We start from the raw sequence: 22,780 nt of genomic DNA on the forward strand, positions 1-22,780 counted from the left end.
CCCCTTTTGCATACTACTACATGCTGCAGAGTTTTTCATGATCACCCAGGGTGTAGCATCCAGCAACCATAACAGTGCTAGCCATAAATAACTAGAACTGTAAAAGCTGGTGAACCAACTTAACATTAACCCTGCCTGTGAACTCAGCAGGAAAGATTCTGAGAAATAACACTCTATTATCTCTTGTCTCTGTAACATTTACATGAAACACTTAGTTGTACATATATGCACAAAGTTCTCTAAAAATAAAAAAAAAACTTTATTTGAAAATTTCTTACAGGCATTCAAAGTTCTTTCTTTGAATCCATTCACTGAATACTCACCCCCCTCTGACTGGGCAGCAGCTGTTGTGTCTTCCTTAGTGTCTGAGAGTCTCTGCCTTGACTAGAGAAAAACTGAGTGAAGGTTTACTTGGTTTTGATGCCCAGCACATAAGTTTCTTATTTTTAAATTCAGCATATAAATCGATCCTATTTTTGGAAGCATTTTTTAAGTGTAAAAAAGTCTGCTATATGGGAAAACTGAATGGTTAATATTTAAGCATTTCAATATATTTAAATTTTACCTAAAAAAAATAAGACTAATAATCAAATAGGGGAGGTGGGGAATGGGTTGAGTTATTAATGAAAGAAGAATAGAAGAATACTGGTAATTGTTGAAGATGGTGATGGGAGTTTATTCTATTGTAAAAAAGTATTAAACTATACTACTGTTTACTTTGTATTGATTAAAACTTTTCCATGATAAAGTCTGCTATATCAAATAGGGATTTTCTGCCCCAATTTTTCTTAGATCTTATTTTTCACCTTTTCTTCACTTCGGTTACTCTAAATTATTTTCATTCTTCTTAAAATGCACATTCCAAACCTACAACCTTCACGTTCCAGTCAATCCAGGGATTGGATGAAGTGTATTCTATAGATTCTGATGATAATCCTTACATCATATTAAGTACATGTGCTTTTGAACCTCTTAGATTTACATGATTTTTAAAGACAAGTAGTAAATATGCCTATGTTGGAAAAAATGAATCATCTTCGGTACTCTAAAATATTTTAAAAACATACATAATATTTTTTACTGCCATATTTTATCAGGTAGAACTCTGAATTACTTTGAAGTCTCCAGTGGCATAAAAATCAGAGTCACACTTAAAAGGTTCATTAGAAAGAGTCACGTAGATATTCCCATTGTCCACCGTCACTTTATGAATCCTTTGTTTTATCCCTTTGGAGCACCACTTGGGCTTTGCTGATGGATCTCTAGGGTTTATAGACTGATACAGTCCTTCTCCTGTTGCCAGAGTAATTTTGTATTTATGCCAGGGGCAAACTATACACGGTCGTCCATCAAAATCCTGGGGAAGGAAATAATTGATTCAATAATCTGACATTTCCAACATTCACAATAAACCTCAGACTCAGAAGAGAATTTATTGTGGAAGAACCAGGTTAAAGAACAAACAAGTTTTTCTTTTTTTCCTTGCATTTATAAGTTATTTAGCATTAGGCAGAACCTAATCTTTGCAGCCATCAGGTCCCTTCTGCAGTTGATTAGAAACCCAGTGTGTCAGAGCTCTGTCAGGAAATAACTAGCTCAGACAACTATACCATGTGACTGCAGCTGTGCTGTTATCTACTAGATGTTAACATCATTTCTTTGACAGAAATGGGGCAAGGGCTTTAAGGGCTTCCATAGGAATTTTCACTACCTGCTGGAAGAATGGTAAGCTTCAGATAAAAATTCACAAGCCATGCATATTTTTCAGATAATCTGTGAATTGGTTTTCTTTGTATTATAGGATTGTAAATTCCTAGAATATTAGCAACTATACCTAAAGCATTAAAATATAGTTCAAACCCAAATATAATTTATTTTTGAATACAGAATGAAGTTAAGATCAAATAGGAAACATCTGAATTTATTGAGAATAGACTTAATTTTACATACCTCTATTTCTCCCAAATGTAAAGGTCCTCCTGAGTCTGAAAAGGAATTGAATATTACATCTGGTCACACAAAAAAGAAATTTTGATAGTTTTGTGGCTAGTAAATAAATACGGTTTACAAATGAAAAATAAAATCTTACGGTAACAGCGAATATCCATAGCATGATATTCTCCTTTGTGGTAGAAAATGACCACTTCTCTATCATGAACAACAGCTGTCATTCTTTCAGATTTTTTAATGTCATCTTCTCTGCCAACACAGACAGAAGAATATTCCTTTGCTTCAGAGCCATCAGGATCCATGCTAGTTGGGGGAAAAAATAAAAAAACAAGTAGTCTTCACTAGTTTAGCTACAATTTAACTCACAGAGATAATCGTATCATAAGAGAAGTTTGATTTCTGTGAAACTGATGGAGACTTTTTTTGTAGCTATTCAAAACAAAACATTTATAAATACTGGGTTGTAGTTAGTCATGATTTTGAGTTAGAGACTCATAAAGCTTGCCAAAATTAGGGAGGACTCACCACTTTTGAGGCTGGACTCAAAGAGTCATTTCAATGTGTAAGAAGCATATTTTAGAACTGCTAAGAGACAGGGACTAAAGTTTCACTATCCTTTTATTCCCCATTGATTAAACACTAAACAACATTTGGTTATTATCAGTGTTGTGCCTTCTGCTGAAGGTAAGATTCTTTGATAGTGTGAATAGTCTTGGCCCTCGTGGCTGAGGCGGCTCACCTGCTCTGCCTGGAGTGGCAGCCTGTTCTTACACATCAGCCACATAACTATTCTAGCAGAAGGGGACAGATGTGGATGTACACACTTCATTTTCTTAACTCAGAAATTGTCCTTACTTCTGCCTTATTTGGGCATTCAAAGAGATGGCTTTCTCTTCAATTTGTAAAAGTATATGAACCTATATTTCTGAATAAGAAGTTTTAGTAGAGAATTTGCAGGTATTCTAAATGTATTTTTTCTCAGCAGATAGCCTATTTCTTTGAAAGCAACCCTTTCAAAGAGACCTTCTATATACTTTAAGAACATAGTCATAGTCTGCTCATTCCACATGAGAAAGAAATATCAAGATACATCAGTATCAGGAATTCCAGGCCTCATGTAGATAATTTTCTTGAGGGCCTCCCACATAGAACTATTTAGATTTTTTCTAAGATAGTTTCTGAATAAAACTATATATCCTGTTTTGCCAACATTTTCTATACTTACTCTTTCTCCTCTCCTAATCTCAAATCTACCATTATTCCTACCCTCTTTTGGTTAGAGTTGCTATCCCAAAGTTTCTGGAAACATTCCCACTTTTCCTGTCTGAAGACAGAGATTATGATGATGTATACCTTCCAAAAAATGTGAAGAACCACATTCAATCTTATCTTAGGGTTGACAGATTTCTCCACTAGGCAAGAGCATATTCTGAATCTTTGCTTGTAATGAACTAAAAATCACAAGACCAGAAACCAAGACCATGCAAAGCTTTTGCTTTTTCCTTTATTTCCTAATAATTACATTATCAGATAACCCTGTATGGTGTCTGCCCTCTGCTGGAGAATGGGAATCTTCAAGCATCTGGACAGTATCCAGCTCTGCAACTGGCATAAGGCAAGCTCGCACTATGATGTGGGCAGACAGGAGAGTGGCTGCCTACCGCATTCAGGCATGAGATTTTGTATGCACCTGAGCCATTAAAGGTTCAGGTGACATCAGATTACAATTTACTTTTATCTTTGGGACACTGATGGACAAGTCTTCTGTAACCCATTTAGGCAGGAATATATATTTAAAAAGCAAGAAGGCACAATTCTCAAGGAGAGCCTATTGACAATAATCTTTAACACATCAGAATAGCAAAATTAAAAAATTTTCAATAATCTTCAGATTCTCCTTCTCCAAATTTCTGTCTCCTTGTCAGAGATGATCATTAATTTGATAAATATTTTCTGAACACCCACTGTGTGCCTGGCACTTCAAGGAAATAAAATAGGGTTTCTGCCCTCCTAAAAATTATATTGCAATTGGTGAGACCAATAATAAGTAGACAAATAAGATAACTACATACTTCCATAAAAACCATGAAGAAAATGAACCAGGTAATATGGGAGAGAAACTGGGGGAGGCCATTTTGAAAAGAATGGGCTGGGAAGGTAATTCTGAGGTGACGGTTCAGCTGAGACCTGAAAAATGCAAATAAACTAGACAGGCTAAGGGATGGCAAAGGAGAATTCCAGCTGAGAACAAGAGAGAAAAGCCTGAAGGAAAGAAAAATGAAAGGCTTGGTTAATCTGAGGAACAGAAAGGAGACTGGAGAGTAACAGCGGGGTTGATGAGACAGATAGGAGGCAGCCCCTGCAGCACTGTGAGTGGGTTTTATTCTGAGGACAATGGGAACACACTGAAGGGTGTAAAGCAGGAAGGGACTTGTTTTTAAAAGAATGTTCTGGCTTTGTGGAGAACGAATTGTAGCAAAACAAGAGGGGAAGCACAGAAATCAGACAGCTGTTGCAGTGGTCCATGGGAGAAAAGATGGCAGCTTGGACTAGGGTGCTGACTCCATAAGGGAGAGAAACAACAACTATACTAACAACAATAACAACAATAATAGCAGCAGCTACAATTAGACTGTGCTAACCACATTTCAGGCACTGTTTAAGACTTTACAATTATTTAATGACACATTGAATTCTCCCAGCATATTACTACAATGAAAGTATTACTGTAATTTTACAGTGGAGAAACTGAGTGAGGCACAGAGAGGTTGGGCCGATGAACTGGAATGAAGGAAAAAGGCTAGCTCCCAAGTTTTAGGTTTGTGCAACTAGATAGAAAAGACTGAGAAAAAGATATTTTACAGGAATGAAAAATAAAGAATTAGCTACATTTTGTACATACTGAGTTTGAGGTACATAAGGCACATTCAGGTAGAGGTATCAAGTAAATAGATACATGAGACTAGAGTTGAGAATATCTAAACACATAAATTTGGGAGTTTCCAAGTTACAGAAGTCACTGGAATCACTTGGAAGGAAGCATACGTAGGGAAGAGAGCCTAATACAATTCCTGAAGCACATACATAGTTGGAGGTCAGGTGAGAGACAAGCTGAAGAAAGGCAAGACAAGACTGTCCAATCTATTGGTAATGAAATGAAATGCATTCACTGTTGACTTCTCTCTCCTAAATTCTTCTCAGATGGCAAACAAGTGGTAACCCAGCAAAAAAAAGGCAGGCAATGAGTTAAAATCCATTCCCATGCTACCACCTCTATGTATCAAACAATGAAAGATATATGAAGAAAACATGGGCTTCCTAGGGAACCATCCTGCAACTTTGGTTGTTTCATAGAGACCAGACCTACACTACACTCTCTTCTCCTTGTAATTTCACTTACTCCCTAAACCTCCACTCTCCTAGGAATCAAATACTGGTTAACATCCAAGTAAAGGCTTATATCCAGAATAGACTATACTACTCTCTTTTCCCTATATTTCTAACATTTGTCTCCTATTGCACTCCTAAACATCCTTTTAGCCAAATATAGATATTTAAAAAAAGGTGGAAACAATCAAGACTAAGAAATCTCCCAATATTGTTCATAGGTACTGGCTCAACTCTACACAGGTCTGATCCAATCTTTGAATCAAAATAATGGGCTAATCAAAATTCAGGGCTATTCTTTGAAATTCAAAGTTAAGCACACAATCAGCCTTAAAAATGGCATATGTGTGTATTTTCAACCCAAAATAACTCTTAAGTCATAACATCTCAAGAGATGTTTATGTGGAGTACAAGCCTTCTAGAACAGAATGTAGCAATTCTAAAGGTTGTGGCAAAGCTAAGTTTAATCAATGTTTTCATTTTCAGTTTCATTTTAACAATCTCATCATTTTATGTATATTTCATTAGAGTGGGGAAAGACAAAGTTACAGATAACTTGAGAGGTACCCAGCTCTGCCTTCTACAAGATAAAGAATTACATACAGAAAAGGAAAGTATATCAAAGTGATGGCCCATGATAGTTGTAGAGATCCAGATGCCACGGAATGCTTATGATTAAACACACATACCCTTGCCTATAATTTAAGATATTTAATATGTAAATAACATGTCATAATTGTAAATAACATTTCAACTTCAAATAAATACTCTAGTTTTAGGAAGATTATCCTTCCTAATCCACAGTGTTCAAATATAGAAAGAGTGTCATATTTCATATGAAATTATACAGAATGATGATGTATATTTCTTTGATTAAAAGGAAACATATTGTAATTTCACCCAAGTTTTAAGTTAACATTTTAGATACAAACATGTATTCACCTTTTTTAAAAGGGGCACTGGAACCCTGATGTATCTCGCTGAGAATGTTTGCAAACCACAGGCCCATCCTCCTCCCAAGAGGGAAAATTTGTTATATGGCAGTACCAAGGGGATTCTGGCCTTCTGATGGCTTCTCCAAATATTTATTAATCCTGCATGACTTATTGGAAGTTTCAAAATGTTAGGAGGAAGAAAACATGACTCATTTAATTCAGAAGTAAAATCTCTACGTGAAGGTGTAAGGAGCAAGCTTTCAAAACAAGGAATTTATAGGCCACTACTTTGAGAAGGGTAGTTCTTGGGCCACAGGAAAGACAGTTACTAGATATGTTATATAAGTGTGGGCTTCAAAACTGAGGTGTAGGATGAAGAATATGTGTGTGTGTGTGTGTGTGTGAGTGACACAAATCAAACTTAGGAAATTATGGAGATGTCAAATTTGTACTCTGAAGATTACTCTAACCTACTTTTAAAATGATGGAAAAAAAAGCACATATATTAGTTAAGAAAAAACAAAGAAGACAGTGGCCATGATTTTCTGGATTAACCATGGCTGACAGGAGACTGGGTTACTACATCTCTAAATGGTTATCTGGTTTTACTTGATTTTGGCAGGTACCCAAAGTACACAAATTGGTCAAGTGGTTCTATTTACCCGCATGGTGTTGGACGTGCAGCCTTTATCACATTTTGTGGCAGAACAGATGGGCAATAATAAGAAAGATAGGAACAGACAGACGAACTGAAAGAGGGAAATAGGCTGTAGAAAAAGAAAGGGAAGAAATATGGAATTTGGAACACATAGCCAATAAAAGATTGAGATTCAGAGAATCTGAGGAAATCCTATAAATCAGGAAAGAAAATGCCAAATAACCATAGAAAAACAGACAGAAGACACGAACAGATACTTCACAGATGGAATCTGCAAAGGCCAGTAATCACATGTAAAGATGTTCAACCTCATTACCAGGAAAATGTAAAGGAAATAAAAAAATGCAAAGCAAAGTCACAAATGAAATACTATTTTTTATCCAACAGTCTGGCAAAAAATTATAACAAATATGGAGCAACTGATAATGAGGACATAAATTAGTGCTGTCAGAGATTGGCAACACCTAGTAAAGTTGAACACATTCATGACTCAATAATCCCACTTTGGATATATGCCAAAGAAAATGCACAGGTATATCAGGAGACATATACAAGAATAGTTCCAACAGCAAAAGATGAGAAACAACTCAAAATTCATGAACAGTAGAATGGATAATTGTTATGTTTATTTCAATAGAACCCTATGTAGTGGTGAAAAATACATGGGTACATTAAGTTGGATTAATTTCAAAAATGTACCTTTATTTAAATAAAAACAACAATAAAACAATTCAGAGTATGTTTCCATTTTTATCAAGTGCAAAGCCAAAACTGAACAATATATTACTCATGAATATATGTATATAGGGTAAATTTATAAAGAAAAGCGAGGAGATAGAAAACACAATTTCTTAAATGTCTGAAAATATATTCTTATATTTAAAATTACTCTTTTTCAATATTTAAACTGTATCCTACTTTATGTTTAGGTAGCAAATGATCCAAAATCCAAGAAAAGGGGAGTAAAAATGACACTTCCTATCCTCAGAAAATGTGCCTGTGCATTGATCATGAATGAACTATTTGAGGATTTTGTATCACTTATTTTAAAAGTTGGCACTAAAAGAGGAAATAAATGGTTCTCTTACTTTTATTTTTCCAGGCAACAACTAGAAATACTAGTATCAAGCAACTAACAAAGTATATGAGATGTGGAATAGCATCAGAAGTTAGGTTCTCCCCAACTCTCAAATAAATGAGAACCAAATAAATCCTTCCTCAAGTTTCAGTCTTTTTGAAGACAGTCTTTACTAAGTCTTTGCAGGGTTTTCCCTCAACCAAGGAAAACTAGTGAACTTTGCAGGGGCTGATAAGAAATGAGCAGAAAATGCTGGGGCTAAATGATAAGTTTCAAAGAACTACGATTATAGTCTTGCATTTTGCTTAGAAAAATATTATCTCATCCTTCAAATAATTGTTCCATTCATAAATGGGTCTATTTATTTATGATATCTGGTGACTATAATTAACATCCATATTATTCTTAATTGAATATTGTGAATATCATGGTCCATTTCTACAACAGTAAGAGTCAATGTGTTCACCTTACTTACATGCACTATTCATACACTCCCACACATTTCCTCTATTTTGAGTTGACTTTAAGATAGCAGAATCATAAGTGAATTAAAAAAGTGAATTAATTTAGGGTACCCAGTTTGGGAGCCAGATGAAGAAAAGTTACTTCTGAACAGTGTAGCCATTTTGTTCCACAGTTCTTTTCAAGAAATATTTTGGTCTCTGCCTGAAATTAGGTTTCTAAAGATGCTACTATATAAACTTAGAAATTAACCAAAAGATTCCTCAGTCTCTATTAGGTACCTTTCTAGAATAGGAAATCCATTCAAGTTGAATTTCTTAAAACACATAAATTACCATAAGACACTGGAGACAAAAGAGACGTGAAATTAAAGGGATTTGCCTGTTATTCCTCTTGAGCACTTACTAAGGTGTTTTACCAAGTCTGGGGCTTGACACATTATCAGAATGCACAGCTCCAGAGTGACACCCTTGCTTTTAGGTTCAGAGAAGAGAAATGCCTTAGATAGTAGGTTTGTATCTGTTTGGATGTCAGAATAATAATAGATAAAACTAGCTATCCTTCAGTGAGTGCCAACTACTTCGACTCTACATACAAGGAGTTAGTTAATCCTACCAAAGGGTATCATAACTACTTTCCAGATGAGGAAACTAAGAATAAAGGATCCTCTTGAACAAAATCATGCCCAGACTCCCAAAATAGCAGTCAAGATTCCAACCTTGATCTTATGAGTCTACATTTTGTGAACATTGATACATAAATGTTAACATTTCGAAAAAGTAGCAGCCGCGGATTTGTAAAGACACGTGGCCGGCAAGTAAACTGTCTTAAAGGTACAAAACCTTTTCAACGAAGATACGTGTGTATGTGTATATCTCACCATGTATCTCACCAAAGATGGTCCTGAACGATAATGTGCAAGAGTCGTGTCAACAGTCAACAAATGTTTAAAACGGAATGTTTCCCTGATAATTTAATAAGGCCACGTAGCCGCGCTGGCATCGGCCGCCACCGTGTATGCTACTAAAGATCTGCGAGCACCAAAGTGAGTTCCCTGGCTCTGCATGATTTGGGGCAAGTTGCTTAATTTCAGAGCTGCAGTTGTTGCGTCTGTAAGGCCTGCCACACAGGACTGTGGCGAGGAATACGTGCTTCACTGTATACATCGTGTTCTGGAGCTGGACTCGGCCCTGGGAACCGCCCCAACCCTGTTAGCTGTCATCGCTAAGGTCCTCCCGGCTCTGACAGTTTAACAACGCAAGACTCCAAGCTGTGTTAACTTTTTAATGAGGACGGTCAGCAGCGGTGAGACGGAGTGGCGCTGGGGAGCCTGACACAATGACCGTGGCTGTCCTGATGAGGTAGACTGTACCACCTGCAGAGTTCAGGGGACGAGTATGCAGGACGGACGGGGCTGCAGAAACCCTGGCGCAGTTTTAACGCCTTAAAGCATCCCAGTGCTAGGAAAACTTGGGGTGCGCCCAAGACTCTACGGTGCACAAGCTCGTGAGCCTCGCTGGGACTGGGCGGAAGCCTGCCTGGCGGGTAGGGGTAACGACCGCGGACTCAGAAGCGCCCAGCGCACAGGCCCGCAACCGCGGCCCTCGCCAGCACCCGGCGCCGCCGGATGCCATAGCCCAGACCCGCCGCCCAGCCGGAAGCAGCGCACCTCGCGAGCCCCGCCCCGCGCCCGGCCGTCCAACCCCGCAGCGAGAGCGGACCTCACCTCCTTAGTCCCCTCGCTCCTCCTCCGCGAAGGCCGGCCTGCCGCGGGCCCCGCGAGACGCCGCTGAGCGAGCCCGGACGCCAGCCGAGGGGCGGAGCCTCTGGGGGCGGGGCGAAGCCGCCCGCGTGACCCGAAAGCGGGCCAACCACCCTCTGCGGGGACCTCCGATCACCAGGCTGGATCCGGGGTTGGACAAACGTAGGTGGCCTCAGTTTATTTTTAAATGGCTATTGATCTCACCACATTTATCCATTATTTAAATGCACCCAACGAACTCACTTCTAAGAGTACATACCTTATAAAGATGTCTGCAAAAGTTCGTCACGTTGCATGTAATCTATGTGTAAGGCTGTTTATTGAAACGAAAGAATGAGGAGAGCTGAGATGATCAACGGGAATCATTAAATACAGCGTAGACATGCGAATGACTTTGTGACCATGTACTCAAAGAGCAGATTTCATGATGTAGTGAGTGTTAAAAAGCAAAGTACATAATACTATGTCTAGTGTGCTTGCTTCAGTGTAAATAATTATTTCTCGAGATACAAGTATGTAGGTATGTACAGAAATTTTTTCTTAAAAAAGAAAAAACTTGGAAGTGGTTGCTTTGGGAGAGATGGAGGGTTTCCACTTTAATTTTTTGCAACTTTGTTTTTTCTCTTTATACTTGTCTGAATTAAACACCACCACCACCACCTCCTACTTGTGTGAGAAGCTGGAAGGTAGATGAATATGATGGGTTTTTTTTTAAAGTTTCCTTGACTATCTTATAATGCAGTGGTTCTTAACTCTGCCCATGCCTTAGAGTCACCAGGGAGTATTAAAAAGTTAGGATGCCCAGACCAGTGAAATAAAAATCTCTGGGGGTGAAGGGGGTCAATATTTTTTTTCTACCTTCCCAAGTGATTCCAGTGTGACCTCAAAGTTGAAACACAATGTTTAATATGCTGACATACTGATCTTAGATCCAGATCTCAAGGCCGCGAAAATCCAGGAGCCTCTTCCATTTACCCCAGTATGCCATATAAATACCATTTTTTTCTATGGGCCTCAATATATGAAATACTGAGAAACCCAGAATAATGGATTTGCCACCAATGCTAGTTTCTTCTGATTTCTATTCTGTTCAGTATGGTTTTAGGGTGATAGTAATGTTTTATGGGGTAATTTCCCTTTTGACCCTTTTTTTTTTTACTGATCCAAGCACAAACTAACCATCTAGTTTTGATAAATTGCTTTACCAATGTAATAATAAAATACATTTGGATTTATTATAATTTACATTGTCTCTTAGCCATCCCAAATTATTTTATTGGCATATGGAGAGTGTTAGCAGTTCTCAGCTTATGTCAATGAAGGGCTAAATAAGGTTTGCCATTCTAATGAAAAGTCCTTTTTTACTTTGGCATACTCTGGGCATTAAAATAAGACACTTCTTCGCTCCATTGACCTAAAAGGTAATTTTGAATAAACTGAAGAACTCAGCAGATACACACACATATATTCATAAGAATGAGAGAAAAATTGACATTTTCCTTTAACTCTATGTAGTATAAATGTGGTTAGTCATGTAATAATATGAAATGCTTGGAAAGCCTTAGTGGGGGCGTGGGAGCAGAATACACTATGTCTCTGCACTTTCGAGATATAAAAGCACGCACACACCCACACGCACTAGTTAACAGCAGGAACCCATAAAGTCCATTTGAATGTACAGCTCAGAATAAAATTCATGCTTCTTACTAGCCATTTTCGTTTTTTCTTTTTCGTTTATTCCCCAGTAGAACAGTTCCAACTAGTGTGGGCACTGCTCCCACAAAGTTTTACCTGAGGCTACTTGGAGGCACTTTCTAGATCCTCTCTTGGAACCAATTTGCATCTCTTTTACCCTCCTCTGGTTGTTCTTACTTTCTTTCCTTTCCTACTAGTGACACCTAGTGGTCGTTCTGCATGAGTGTTGTTACCACACAGAAATCAGCGTTTCCTCTGTGATCTTTGCCCATCAGTACCTTCGTCTGTGGTTTCAAATGATCCTTCTCACCTTTGTGAGCCCCTCTCCTCTACTCTGAGCATCAGACTGTTTCTAGACAGGCTTCTCCAGGAACACGCCCTTCCTCTGCGAGAGGAAAACCTGCCTTCAGTCCTGAACCAGAGTATGTGTTGTGAGCTTTTGAAGACACTCTTATGCTGCTGGTTCCATCCACTACAGGGAGGTTTGGAGACTGTCCACCAATCTGGGTTTCCTATTCCTTCAAAGCAGAAAATGGTGATAACATTGCCCTTATTAGCCCACTGGGATTCAGTTCGTGAGAAAGTGAGGGTGGCTTATTTTAAATACCACTTAATCTGCTAATGACTCCTAAGCAAAAATCTCTACAATATCTGTTTATCGTAGTGACTTGTGTGACAGTCCCACGTGGATATCCAAATATTCCTTCTTTGCGCCCACATTTCCTTGTTCCACTTACAGGTGGTTGAGGCCATGTGACTTGTTCTGGCCAATGGGTTGTGAGTGAAAATGCAGTGTGTGTGTCCTGCACGGAAGAGCAGGTATGAGGCCGCCCTAGTAGTCTCATCTTCTGTCACAACTGATGTTCTAGATCGTCGGCCTCCATTGTCCTAGGCCCCTGAGTGACTGAGGAGCAGAGACTGCACCCGCCCTCCCCAACTTGCCAACTTCCACCAAACCAGGAAAGACATATAACTCAAATAAGAAATAATCTTTTCTTGTGTTAAGCCACTGAAATTTTAAGGTTTATTTTATGATTGCAACATAGTGTAGTTTAACCTGATATCTCATAGGTGTCTCTGATTTTTTTTTATATTGCTAATGTATAATTACTTGAACAACATTATGGTTACTAGACTCCCCCTATTATCAAGTCCCCCCCACATACCCCATTACAGTCACTGTCCATCAGCATAGTAAGATGCTATAGAATCATTACCTGTCTTCTCTGTATGTACTGCCTTTCCTGTGTCCCCCCCACTACATTATGTGTGCTAATCATAATGCCCTTTTTTCCCCCCCTTATCCCTCCCTTCACACCCATCCTCCCCAGTCTCTTTCCCTTTGGTAACTGTTAGTTCATTCTTGGGTTCTGTGAGTCTGCTGCTATTCTGTTCCTTCAGTTTTTGCTTTGTCTTATACTCCACAGATGAGTGAAATCATTTGATTCTTGTCTTTCTCCACCTGGCTTATTTCACTGAGCATAATACCCTCTAGCTCCATCCATATTGTTGCAAATGGTAGGATTTGTTTTCTTCTTATGGCTGAATAATATTCCATTGTGTATATGTACCACATAGGTGTCTCTAATTTTATGTGTTCAGAATTGAAATATAATTTTCTCCTACAAATCTGTACTTCCTTTATCCTCTCCATCTCTGTAAGTGACACAACACTGCCCATCCATATGTTCAAGGTAAAAACCTGGATGCCATACTTACATTTCCCTTTTACTCACTGCTCCTGTTTAAGGAAAGAGTTAAAATTAACACAGCTACCTGAGACTGCTATCCTTAAAATCTCTGCTTGCAAAATTGGCCCAGGCTAGCCTCTGGAACTTGGCCATTCTGCCCAAAGCAATATACAGATTTGATGCAATCCCTATCAAATTACCAACAGCATTCTTCAATGAACTGGAACAAATAGTTCAAAAATTCATATGGAACCACCAAAGACCCCGAATAGCCAAAGCAATCCTGAGAAGGAAGAATAAAGTGGGGGGATCTCACTCCCCAACTTCAAGCTCTACTACAAAGCCACAGTAATCAAGACAATTTGGTACTGGCACAAGAACAGAGTCACAGACCAGTGGAACAGAACAGAGACTCCAAACATTAACCCAAACATATATGGTCAATTAATATACGATAAAGGAGCCATGGACATACAATGGGGAAATGACAATCTCTTCAACAGATGGTGCTGGCAAAACTGGACAGCTACATGTAAGAGAATGAAACTGGATCACTGTCTAACCCCATACACAAAAGTAAATTTGAAATGGATCAAAGACCCAAATGTAAGTCATGAAACCATAAAACTCTTAGAAAAAAACATAGGCAAAAATCTCATGGACATAAACATGAGTGACTTCATGAACATATCTCCCCGGGCAAGGGAAACAAAGGCAAAAATGAACAAGTGGGACTATATCAAGCTAAAAAGCTTCTGTACAGCAAAGGAAACCATCAATAGAACAAAAAGGTATCCTACAGTATGGGAGAATATATTCATAAATGACAGATCCGATAAAGGATTGACATCCAAAATATATAAAGAGCTCACATACCTCAACAAACAAAAAGCAAATAATCCAATTAGAAAATGGGCAGAGGAGCTGAAAAGACAGTTTTCTAAAGAAGAAATTCAGATGGCCAACAGACACATGAAAAGATGCTCCACATTGCTAATCATCAGAGAAATGCAAATTAAAACCACAATGAGATATCACCTTACACCAGTAAGGATTGCCATCATCGAAAAGACAAACAACAAATGTTGGCGAGGTTGTGGAGAAAGGGGAACCCTCCTACACTGCTGGTGGGAATGTAAATTAGTTCAACCATTGTGGAAAGCAGTATGTAGCTTCCTCAAAATGCTCAAAATAGAAATACCATTTGACCCAGGAATTCCACTTCTAGGAATTTACCCTAAGAATGCAGCACTCCAGTTTGAAAAAGACAGATGCACCCCTATGTTTATCGCTGCACTATTTACAATAGCCAAGATATGGAAGCAACCTAAATGTCCATCAGTAGATGAATGGATAAAGAAGATGTGGTACATATACATAATGGAATATTACTCAGCCATAAGAAGAAAACAGATCCTACCATATGCAACAACATAGATGGCGCTAGAGGGTATTATGCTCAGTGAAATAAGCCAGGCAGAGAAAGACAAGTACCAAATGATTTTACTCATATGTGGAGTATAAGAACAAAGGAAAACTGAAGGAACAAAACAGCAGCAAAATCACAGAACCCAAGAATGGACTAATAGTTACCAAAGGAAAAGGGACTGGGGAAGATGAGTGGGAAGGGAGGGACAAGGGTGGGGAAAAAGAAAGGGGGCATTACGATTGGCATGTATAGTGTGTGTGGGGCATGGGGAGGGCTGTGCAACACAGAGAAGACAAGTAGTGATTTTACAGCATCTTACTACGCTAATGGACAGTGACTGTGAAGGGGTATGTCGGGGGGACTTGGTGAAGGGGGGAGCCTAGTGAACATAATGTTCTTCATGTAATTGTACATGAATGATACCAAAATAAAAAAAATAAAAATAAATTTAGAAAAAAGAATAAATATCTAGATTGTGGTGGCTTAAATATGCAGCCTAAATGAACTTCTAACAGTCTCCTGAATTAAATTTATGTACCCAAACTGCTGCCTTCCTCTTCAGAACTGTCCTCTTTAGAAAATGGACCAGATTATACCTTCTCTGCAGGTACACAGATTTGTAGAAAGGAAAGGGCTGAACTGAGAATACCAAAAAAAGTGAGTAAAGGTTGGAAATTTAAAAAGGAAATTTTAATATTTCTTCTTAGTTCCTGATTTTTATCTTCCAGGTAGAACTCCAAGTCCTGGGCATTAAGCAAATGATGCACAAGCTGAGCATAAGTGGAGGCAAGGGGATAGAGAAGGGAGTATGGCCAGTGAACACCAGGTGGTCTGCCTTGAGCCTCAAGCAAAACACTGGCCAGTAGTCCCAAGCCAGGCTAAGCAAATACACACAGAGCATTGCGGGCCCTGCAAAGGCGCAGCTGGAGGGCTTCAGGTGATGTGGGCCCCAGAATGCACACTGCTGCTCCTTGCCCTGGAACAGTGTTCAGAACATATTCATTCTACCACACTGGGTCTCAGCAGAGATACGGAGGCCACAACAATCTGAGAAAGCAGACAGTGCTAAGGCAAGGACTCATCTGTAGGAAAAATGGTTTTCAATGAGTTGACCTTGAAAACAATACTGGGTAGGATAATATTTGCTGCAATGAGAGGTAGTGAAGTTAATGAAACTTAAGCATAGGGTTCCCTCACATGCATGCAACCTTTCCAAGGTTGTGAGTGACCCTATGGACCAAAAGTTCACATGGTCATCCTTTATGTCCTTTTAGTATAATTTGGAAACAGGCAAAATTACAGAAAAGTAGTAAAGGGAACTCTATCCTCCAGTAGCCATTTGGGATTGTGTGGCCAATTTGATGCCCCCAGCCCCTCGTGCTTTAGTGTGTATTTCCTGCAAACAAGGGCATTCTTCTACATAAGTACAAAACAACCTGCAGAATCAGGAAGCCAACACTGACATATTTCTACCATTTATTCCTCAAATCCAGTTCAGAGTCAAGTTGCATTTAGTTGTCATGTCTCTTTGGCTTCCTTGTCTGGGACAGTTCCTCATTCTTTCCTTAACCCTCATGACATTAACATTTTTAAAGATTATAGGTCATTTATTTTGTAGATGTCCCTCAATTCAGTTTGCCTGGCATTTCTTTATGATTAGATTCAGGTTATGCATCTTTGGCAGTAACCTCACAGAGACTGAACTCTGAGCCCCTGAAGTATGATCCCCTCTTCCCTTCTCACTCAGCTGGAGCCAGACTCCCCACACCACCACTCCACCACCTGCCCCACTGGCTCTCACACTCCTCTTTAAGCCCCTGTGCACCTACCTCCCTGTGGTCCGGAGCCAGCATGGGGATCTTCCCTGTTCCGCCCCACCTGTGGCTAAGGAAGGAAAGGGGAGAGGGAAAGGAAGAGTGCCCCTATGCCTTTATAAAATACACAAAGGTAAGATGATTCAGCTGTGATAGATTAAGGACAATTGTCTCTTTTCCATTTGTCATGCAGGCATTTTGCTATTTGGATTAAGGGGCAGTTGAGTTGGAAATAGATTTAGTGGGATATATTGATATGGTTTGCAGCCAATTGTGTGTATAGTTAAGTTTTTGCTGGCTGTTCCAGTGTAGAAACAGCTTCCAAAAACACTCCCACTGCCCACTGTGATGACTGTCCTCATATGCCGACGTGCAGGCCAGAGTTCTCTCAGAATGTGAGCATGTGTTGTGTCTGGCACAAAAAGTCTGGAAATCCTGGAGGAGAAACAAGATTTGAAAGGACAGGGCCCAAAACTGCTCTGTGGAAAATTCTATCATCAGACTTTTGAAAAAATTGTAAGTACAGGATTCTATTCTCCCAAACAGTACACATGGGATATGCTCAATAATATAGCATGTAAACTACAAACCCACCTTATATCTTTCTTGATGGAATCATATGAAACATAATTTATCACCTCCCTATGTCTGTAAGTACACATGCCTGTACTACGACAACAGTTTTATGTTTTCTGTCAATTACAAAATGATTATGCTACAGGAAAGACTGAGTTTCTATTCTCTTTATATGAAATATTACAAAATTGTTATAATGGGAAAGGATGATTAAAGAGTAGGTAGTCAAACACTTGCAGGCAGAAAGTATGCTAGAGGTGTGTCTAGCAATTAACTAATAACTCCTATTATGTCAGCTTTTTAACAATTATATTTTGGTATTTTGTGTTTATTTTCCCATTATAAACATATGTTTTCATACCTAATTTTTTACCTATTATTTTGTATTTTTTTTCTTCAAGAGAGCCTCCCCTCCATCTCCCACAGTGGCCTGGATCTACCCTCAGCTGCATTTAAACTGCAGGGTGGCTGGGCTCGGCTCCTGTTGCAGAGCAATGATGAACATCGAAGTGGAGATTGTGCATCGGTAGGCAGCAGGGCCTGGGCTGCTCCAAGTTCCATTTAATTCTGGTCCATTTCATTTCAAACGTGATGAGACTGACCTTGGATTCATGTAGTATGTCACATGCTCAGTGTCCCTCCGCACCAACCCATGAAGTCAAGATGACACTGGAGGAAGTGTATCTAGAGGCAGATTGCTTAGCCAGAGTCAGTGAAAATAGCCACTGAGAGGCAGGACTGAAAACACATGCTCCTAGAGAGCTCTGGGGCCTGAGATGGAGGTCCCACTCAGAGTAGAAATAGCAATGAAGAGATTTTTAATACGGAAGAAGAACAAGACACCTGGAGACTGGGGCCTACACTTTTGCAAATTTCTAAACTTGCAAGAAGGTGGGAATGATTCAGTTGCTTCTGGCTCAGATAAATGCACAAATTAATTGTTCCCCCACCCCCAGATTTGGTAAACATGATGTCAGATTAACCTCTTACGGAAAGATTTCTCCCAATTGAGCTTACCTTCACAGATTGTAGACAACAAAATATTGACCACCTGACAGCCATTCTGGGGAAGCTGAGACCTAGGGCTCTCCTCTCAGATCCTAAGTCTATTCTAGAGTCTTTGGTCACACCAAGTACTGGGTCCTGGGAATACAATCCTACTTGGCCATTGTTATTTGTAGAGGTGGGGAGTAGTTTGTGTCCTAACCTTGGTAGGCAGGGAGGGGCCAGTGCCAATTCTACTTCCTCTTAACACTTTGAACTCTTTAAAAAACAGTGAGGCTCCTGGTAAAGCAGGAAATGAACAAATAGAACTTCAGAGGTCTGAAAAGAATGCCCTGTTTGTGGAAGAGGCAGGCTGCAGTTGTCACTGCTGAAGGAAGGATTCACAACTCCCCCATGCTTCTTGCAACTGGCAATTGAGATCTTTAAATTTTTCATACAAGGTAGACAATTTTGATTTTTGAAGTTCAATTCTTTGGATTGTGTTATCTTTGGGCTTTAATTTTAACTTGCAAGATATTTTAATCCTGAACCTAGCCACTGGTTTAGAGGACATATGGAAAAGGTTTGTTTTGGGTTTTTGGTTGTTTATCTTGTTTTTAATTGGGTCCCTCTAATTGCAACAAGGGAGAGAGTCCAGGAGTCGTCTAATTGAAGATCCTTCCCCTGAGACCCAAGGGGAAAGGGCTGTGTGTGTTCCCATCTAATGCTCCATCACATCCAGTTTCTGGGATCTAGGTACTGCACTGAGTGTGGGCTTTATCCAGTGTCAAGGTCTCTGAATCTCTGTGAGCAGCATTTTAAGTCTTGAGCAGAGTGGCTGATTCTCCTGTCTCATTGAATTGATTAGGTCCATGCAACATGCTTCCAGGGATGATTCCCAGTATTCCTCCTCACTTTACATGGGGTGTCACCTGTGGCATGTTTCTGACTCTTGTTGATGCTTCTGAGTCTGGCTTCCTCCGGTCTTAGGAAGCAAGAATACCTCTGCCACATGTTCTTCAAGACACTGCCTTTCCTCAGGTCTGGAATATTCCTGGTTTTGCATGGTGGAATATACCCTCTGCTCCAGTCCCCTCCACTGTGCCTATATTCCTTCTAGGAAGATTAGAGTGTCTAACAGTTTTTAACTTGCTTCTTACGTTGGTCTCTCTTTCACTGCTACATGCACTGTGTGCCAAAATGGAGCACCTGCCTTCTTTCCTTTCATTTCTCCTTGCTTTCTACCCCATTTTTTTTTCTTCTGGATCTGCCCAAAGTACACACTATGCCAAAACAAGTTTTCCTTTAGGTCCCAACAGGCGATAACCTGTCAGATCCACATCTAAGCCAGACCTGGCCTTGCTCTGGTAGCATCCGACCTGGCTCTGCCTCAGAGCTTGTCATCTCGGTTGTGCCTCTTCTAGGAACCAACTCAACACATGTCTCTTGCCTATTCCCTCAAGGTGTAGGCATTACCAACATCCACAGCTATAATAACTGAACATTTTTGAACTCATCTAAAAACACTGAATATTTCATCCTGCATTCCCTAGTTTTCCTCTTCCTTAAGTCTGTCCATTTTTGAAATTTAATTTAACTGCTTTTCAAATGTGTAGTCTTCCAGGAGGTGGTTCTAATGTGGGGTGGTTCTAACTAGCCCCAAAAGTGGGGTTACAAAGTCCACTTCTGAGTGTGTATGTGTGTGTGTGTGTGTATTGGAAGTGGGGACAATTCCTAAAGAAAGGGTTATTGTAAAGAGACCAGAGATTCCTAAAAGGCATTCACCTGGGAACTCATTTTGCACATTGGCATATTGAAGGTTCTGAGAGGTACTGCTGTAAAGAAACCTGGCTGGAAAGAGGGGGATAAATTAGAAGCTATCATGAGGATATATTCAGGAAAATTCAGAATGTAAGATATCCTGCAAGACAACTGACTTGGTCTCTTCAAAAAACAGTATCTTTTTTAAAAGGTCACGGAGGTTGTTTTAGAATAAAAGAGACTAAAAAGGCATAACAATCAAATGCAATTATGGACTATAATTAGATTTTGGTTCAAAAAAAATTATCTATTCAAGTTATATTGAGGACAAAGGGAACATTTGAATATGGATTGGGCATTAGGTGCTATCAGGGAGTTGTCAGTTTTCTTAGGTGTAATAATGCTTTTGTGATTACGCAAATATGTCTTAGAAGATGCATGCTCAGGTATTCAGAGAAGAAGTGTAATGTTATGATATTTGCAAATAATTTTCAAGTTATTCAAAAACAACAAGCATATACAAAAGCAAAGATGGCAAAATGTTAACAACTGTTGAATCTCAGTGATGAATATGTGGGTGTTCTTTTGTATTATTAGTCTACTTTTCATGTATTTTATAACAAAAAATCTAAAATGAGGGAGAGACCTATTTAACCTAGTGTTCCAAACATTTCACTATGAAATTCTTTCTTTCCTTTATAATATACTAATATGGAACAATTGATGCTTCACAAAGTATATTCTGGGACATGCTGGCACAGGGCATGCTCTTAGTGGCTACATTGAAAAAATACACAATAATGATAAATGCTCAGTAAAGAATAAAAACCTTTAAAAAAATTCAGATGGACTTAACTCCATCCAGCTAGCTGAGGAAATGTTTACTTCATCATCTACAATGGAGCAGTTCTAATACTCTTAACACAGTGGTGTGACTTCCTTGGCCAGAGGAAAGAAAGTTGTAGCTTGCATAGTGATTCTTGAATGTCTAGTGTTCATTATCTAAGTCCTTTCTTTTATTATATCCTGTTGGATGATGATCCAAGCCAAATTTTCAATTATCTGTATCATTCTGTGCTTAAGGATTTAGTTGACATAATAGGTCACTTAAAGCACTTTCAGGAACAGAGAGAAACAAAAATTTGTAGGCATCATTGATAATTCCTATCAGGGATTAAGTTGTAAGGAAACCCCACGGATTTCCAGCTTGCAAACAGCAGATACGGGATTTCTCAGCCTCCATAATCACTTAACCTAATTCCTTATAATAAATTTCTAAATAGATAGATAGATAGATATCTCCTATTGATTCTGTTTCTCTGGAGAGCTCTGGCTAATCCATTCCTTATGTCCATTTGGATGCCTTTAGAGAAAAACAGAAGCTCAAACTGATTAACAGCAAAGAAATTTACTATTTCACTTAAGAAGATCTGAGGTTGGCTGGCTCAAACTTTGGTTAATTCACCTGCTTGGTTAGTTCACACAATCAACTTGAGTTTTTCACCTTTCCACTCTTCCAGCTTCAAGGTGCTAGTCTTAAGATTTATCTCCCTCTGCAGGTTGTAAGATGGCTGAAAAGGCTTTAAGTCACATCTACAAACTACAATATCCAAAGGAAGAAGAGGAATTGCCTCTTCTGGTATCTCCTGTTTAAGGTTAGGAAACCTTTATCAGAAGCTTTCACCTGTAATGTCATTGTCCAGAACCAGTCAACTAGCAGAAGGAATGGGTTTATCACAGTTGTCTTAGACATCTCCCAGACCTGGGGGTAGGCTTATCTTCCTTGCTGGATGGTGTGGCCATTTTAAAATAAGAAAATTATTTGACACTTCTTAGAAGGTAGGATTTATATTCTCTTCCTTTGAATCTGGGCAGGTTTGTGACTGCTTCACCAGTAGAGTACAGAAGAATCTGTGTGACTTCCAAGGCAAGATCATACAAAGCTATGTGACTTCCAACTTATTCACTAAAATGCTTGCTCTTGGAAACTTGATCTGCTTTAGAAGTCTGACTGCTCTAAGGCTGCTATGCAGTGAGAAAGCCAAAGCCACATGGATGGCCGTGATTAGTAGTTCCTGAGGAGCCCATCTTTTGAATATGCCAACCTGGGCTGCAAACATATGAGTAAAGACATTCCCAGGTGATTCCAGCTCTCAGCCATTTGGGTCTTTCCCAGTAAGGCTCCAAACAGCAGAGACAAGACAGCCCTGCTATACTGTGTCTAAATCCTGAACCACATAATCCATGAGCATAATTAAATATTGGTGATTTTATACCACATCATTTGAGGTAGTTTATTATACAACAATAGATAACCAGAACATGTTAATCCTGAAAAAATCAGGGTTTTACAAGACAAGATAATAATAGATAGTAATGTGGGCAACCAAGGAGCCTGCCACATTTTTGGTGTCTGCTTCTGTATCAATGTCCATGGACATGAGGTTTCTCTAAAAAACTCAACTTTTAGATTAAAAAAAAAGTGTGCCCTGAAGGTAAGTGACTTCCTCTGGGGGAACAAAAAAAAAGATATACCCCACAGGCATGGTTTGGCTTGGACATCTTGGACCTAAGGTCCTTCCTCAAGCCTCTGAGGAG

At 39.3% G+C, this 22,780-nt stretch overlaps 1 protein-coding gene and 1 long non-coding RNA gene across 7 annotated transcripts in view; one reads left to right on the forward strand and one right to left on the reverse strand.

Annotated features, from left to right (window-relative positions):
• Positions 1-10,294, reverse strand: RFESD (Rieske Fe-S domain containing). The gene is made up of 4 exons (XM_017674074.3): positions 10,197-10,294; positions 2,090-2,253; positions 1,951-1,985; positions 1-1,357 (listed from the first exon to the last, which is right to left on the reverse strand). Exons 2-4 carry the CDS (start codon positions 2,250-2,252, stop codon positions 1,094-1,096), a joined length of 462 nt encoding a protein of 153 aa, XP_017529563.1. The 5' UTR covers position 2,253; positions 10,197-10,294; the 3' UTR covers positions 1-1,093.
• LOC108405769 (uncharacterized) overlaps positions 10,258-22,780 on the forward strand; it is an 18,180-nt gene continuing 5,657 nt past the window's right edge. For 2 of the 6 annotated variants that reach the window (XR_005059609.2, XR_005059611.2), the window contains exons 1-4: positions 10,258-10,394; positions 17,839-17,963; positions 18,714-18,882; positions 21,742-21,837. This is a non-coding gene — a long non-coding RNA (uncharacterized lncRNA). Of the gene's footprint in view, positions 10,395-17,838; positions 17,964-18,713; positions 18,883-21,741; positions 21,838-22,057; positions 22,323-22,780 lie in introns of all 6 variants that reach the window. The other 4 variants (XR_005059612.2, XR_012130143.1, XR_005059610.2 and 1 more) reach the window with 4 other exon arrangements.

Source organism: Manis javanica, chromosome 1, assembly GCF_040802235.1.
Source record: "Manis javanica isolate MJ-LG chromosome 1, MJ_LKY, whole genome shotgun sequence".
Classification (NCBI taxonomy): Eukaryota; Metazoa; Chordata; class Mammalia; order Pholidota; family Manidae; genus Manis; species Manis javanica.

Excerpts from the sequence above, each read along its gene's own strand:
- RFESD (XM_017674074.3), bottom strand. The coding sequence starts at position 2,252 with ATGGATCCTGATGGCTCTGAAGCAAAGGAATATTCTTCTGTCTGTGTT. Across the intron at positions 1,986-2,089 it reads TATGGATATTCGCTGTTACC|ACTCAGGAGGACCTTTACAT; the intron begins GTAAGATTTTAT and ends ATTCCTTTTCAG. Across the intron at positions 1,358-1,950 it reads TACATTTGGGAGAAATAGAG|GATTTTGATGGACGACCGTG; the intron begins GTATGTAAAATT and ends TTCCTTCCCCAG.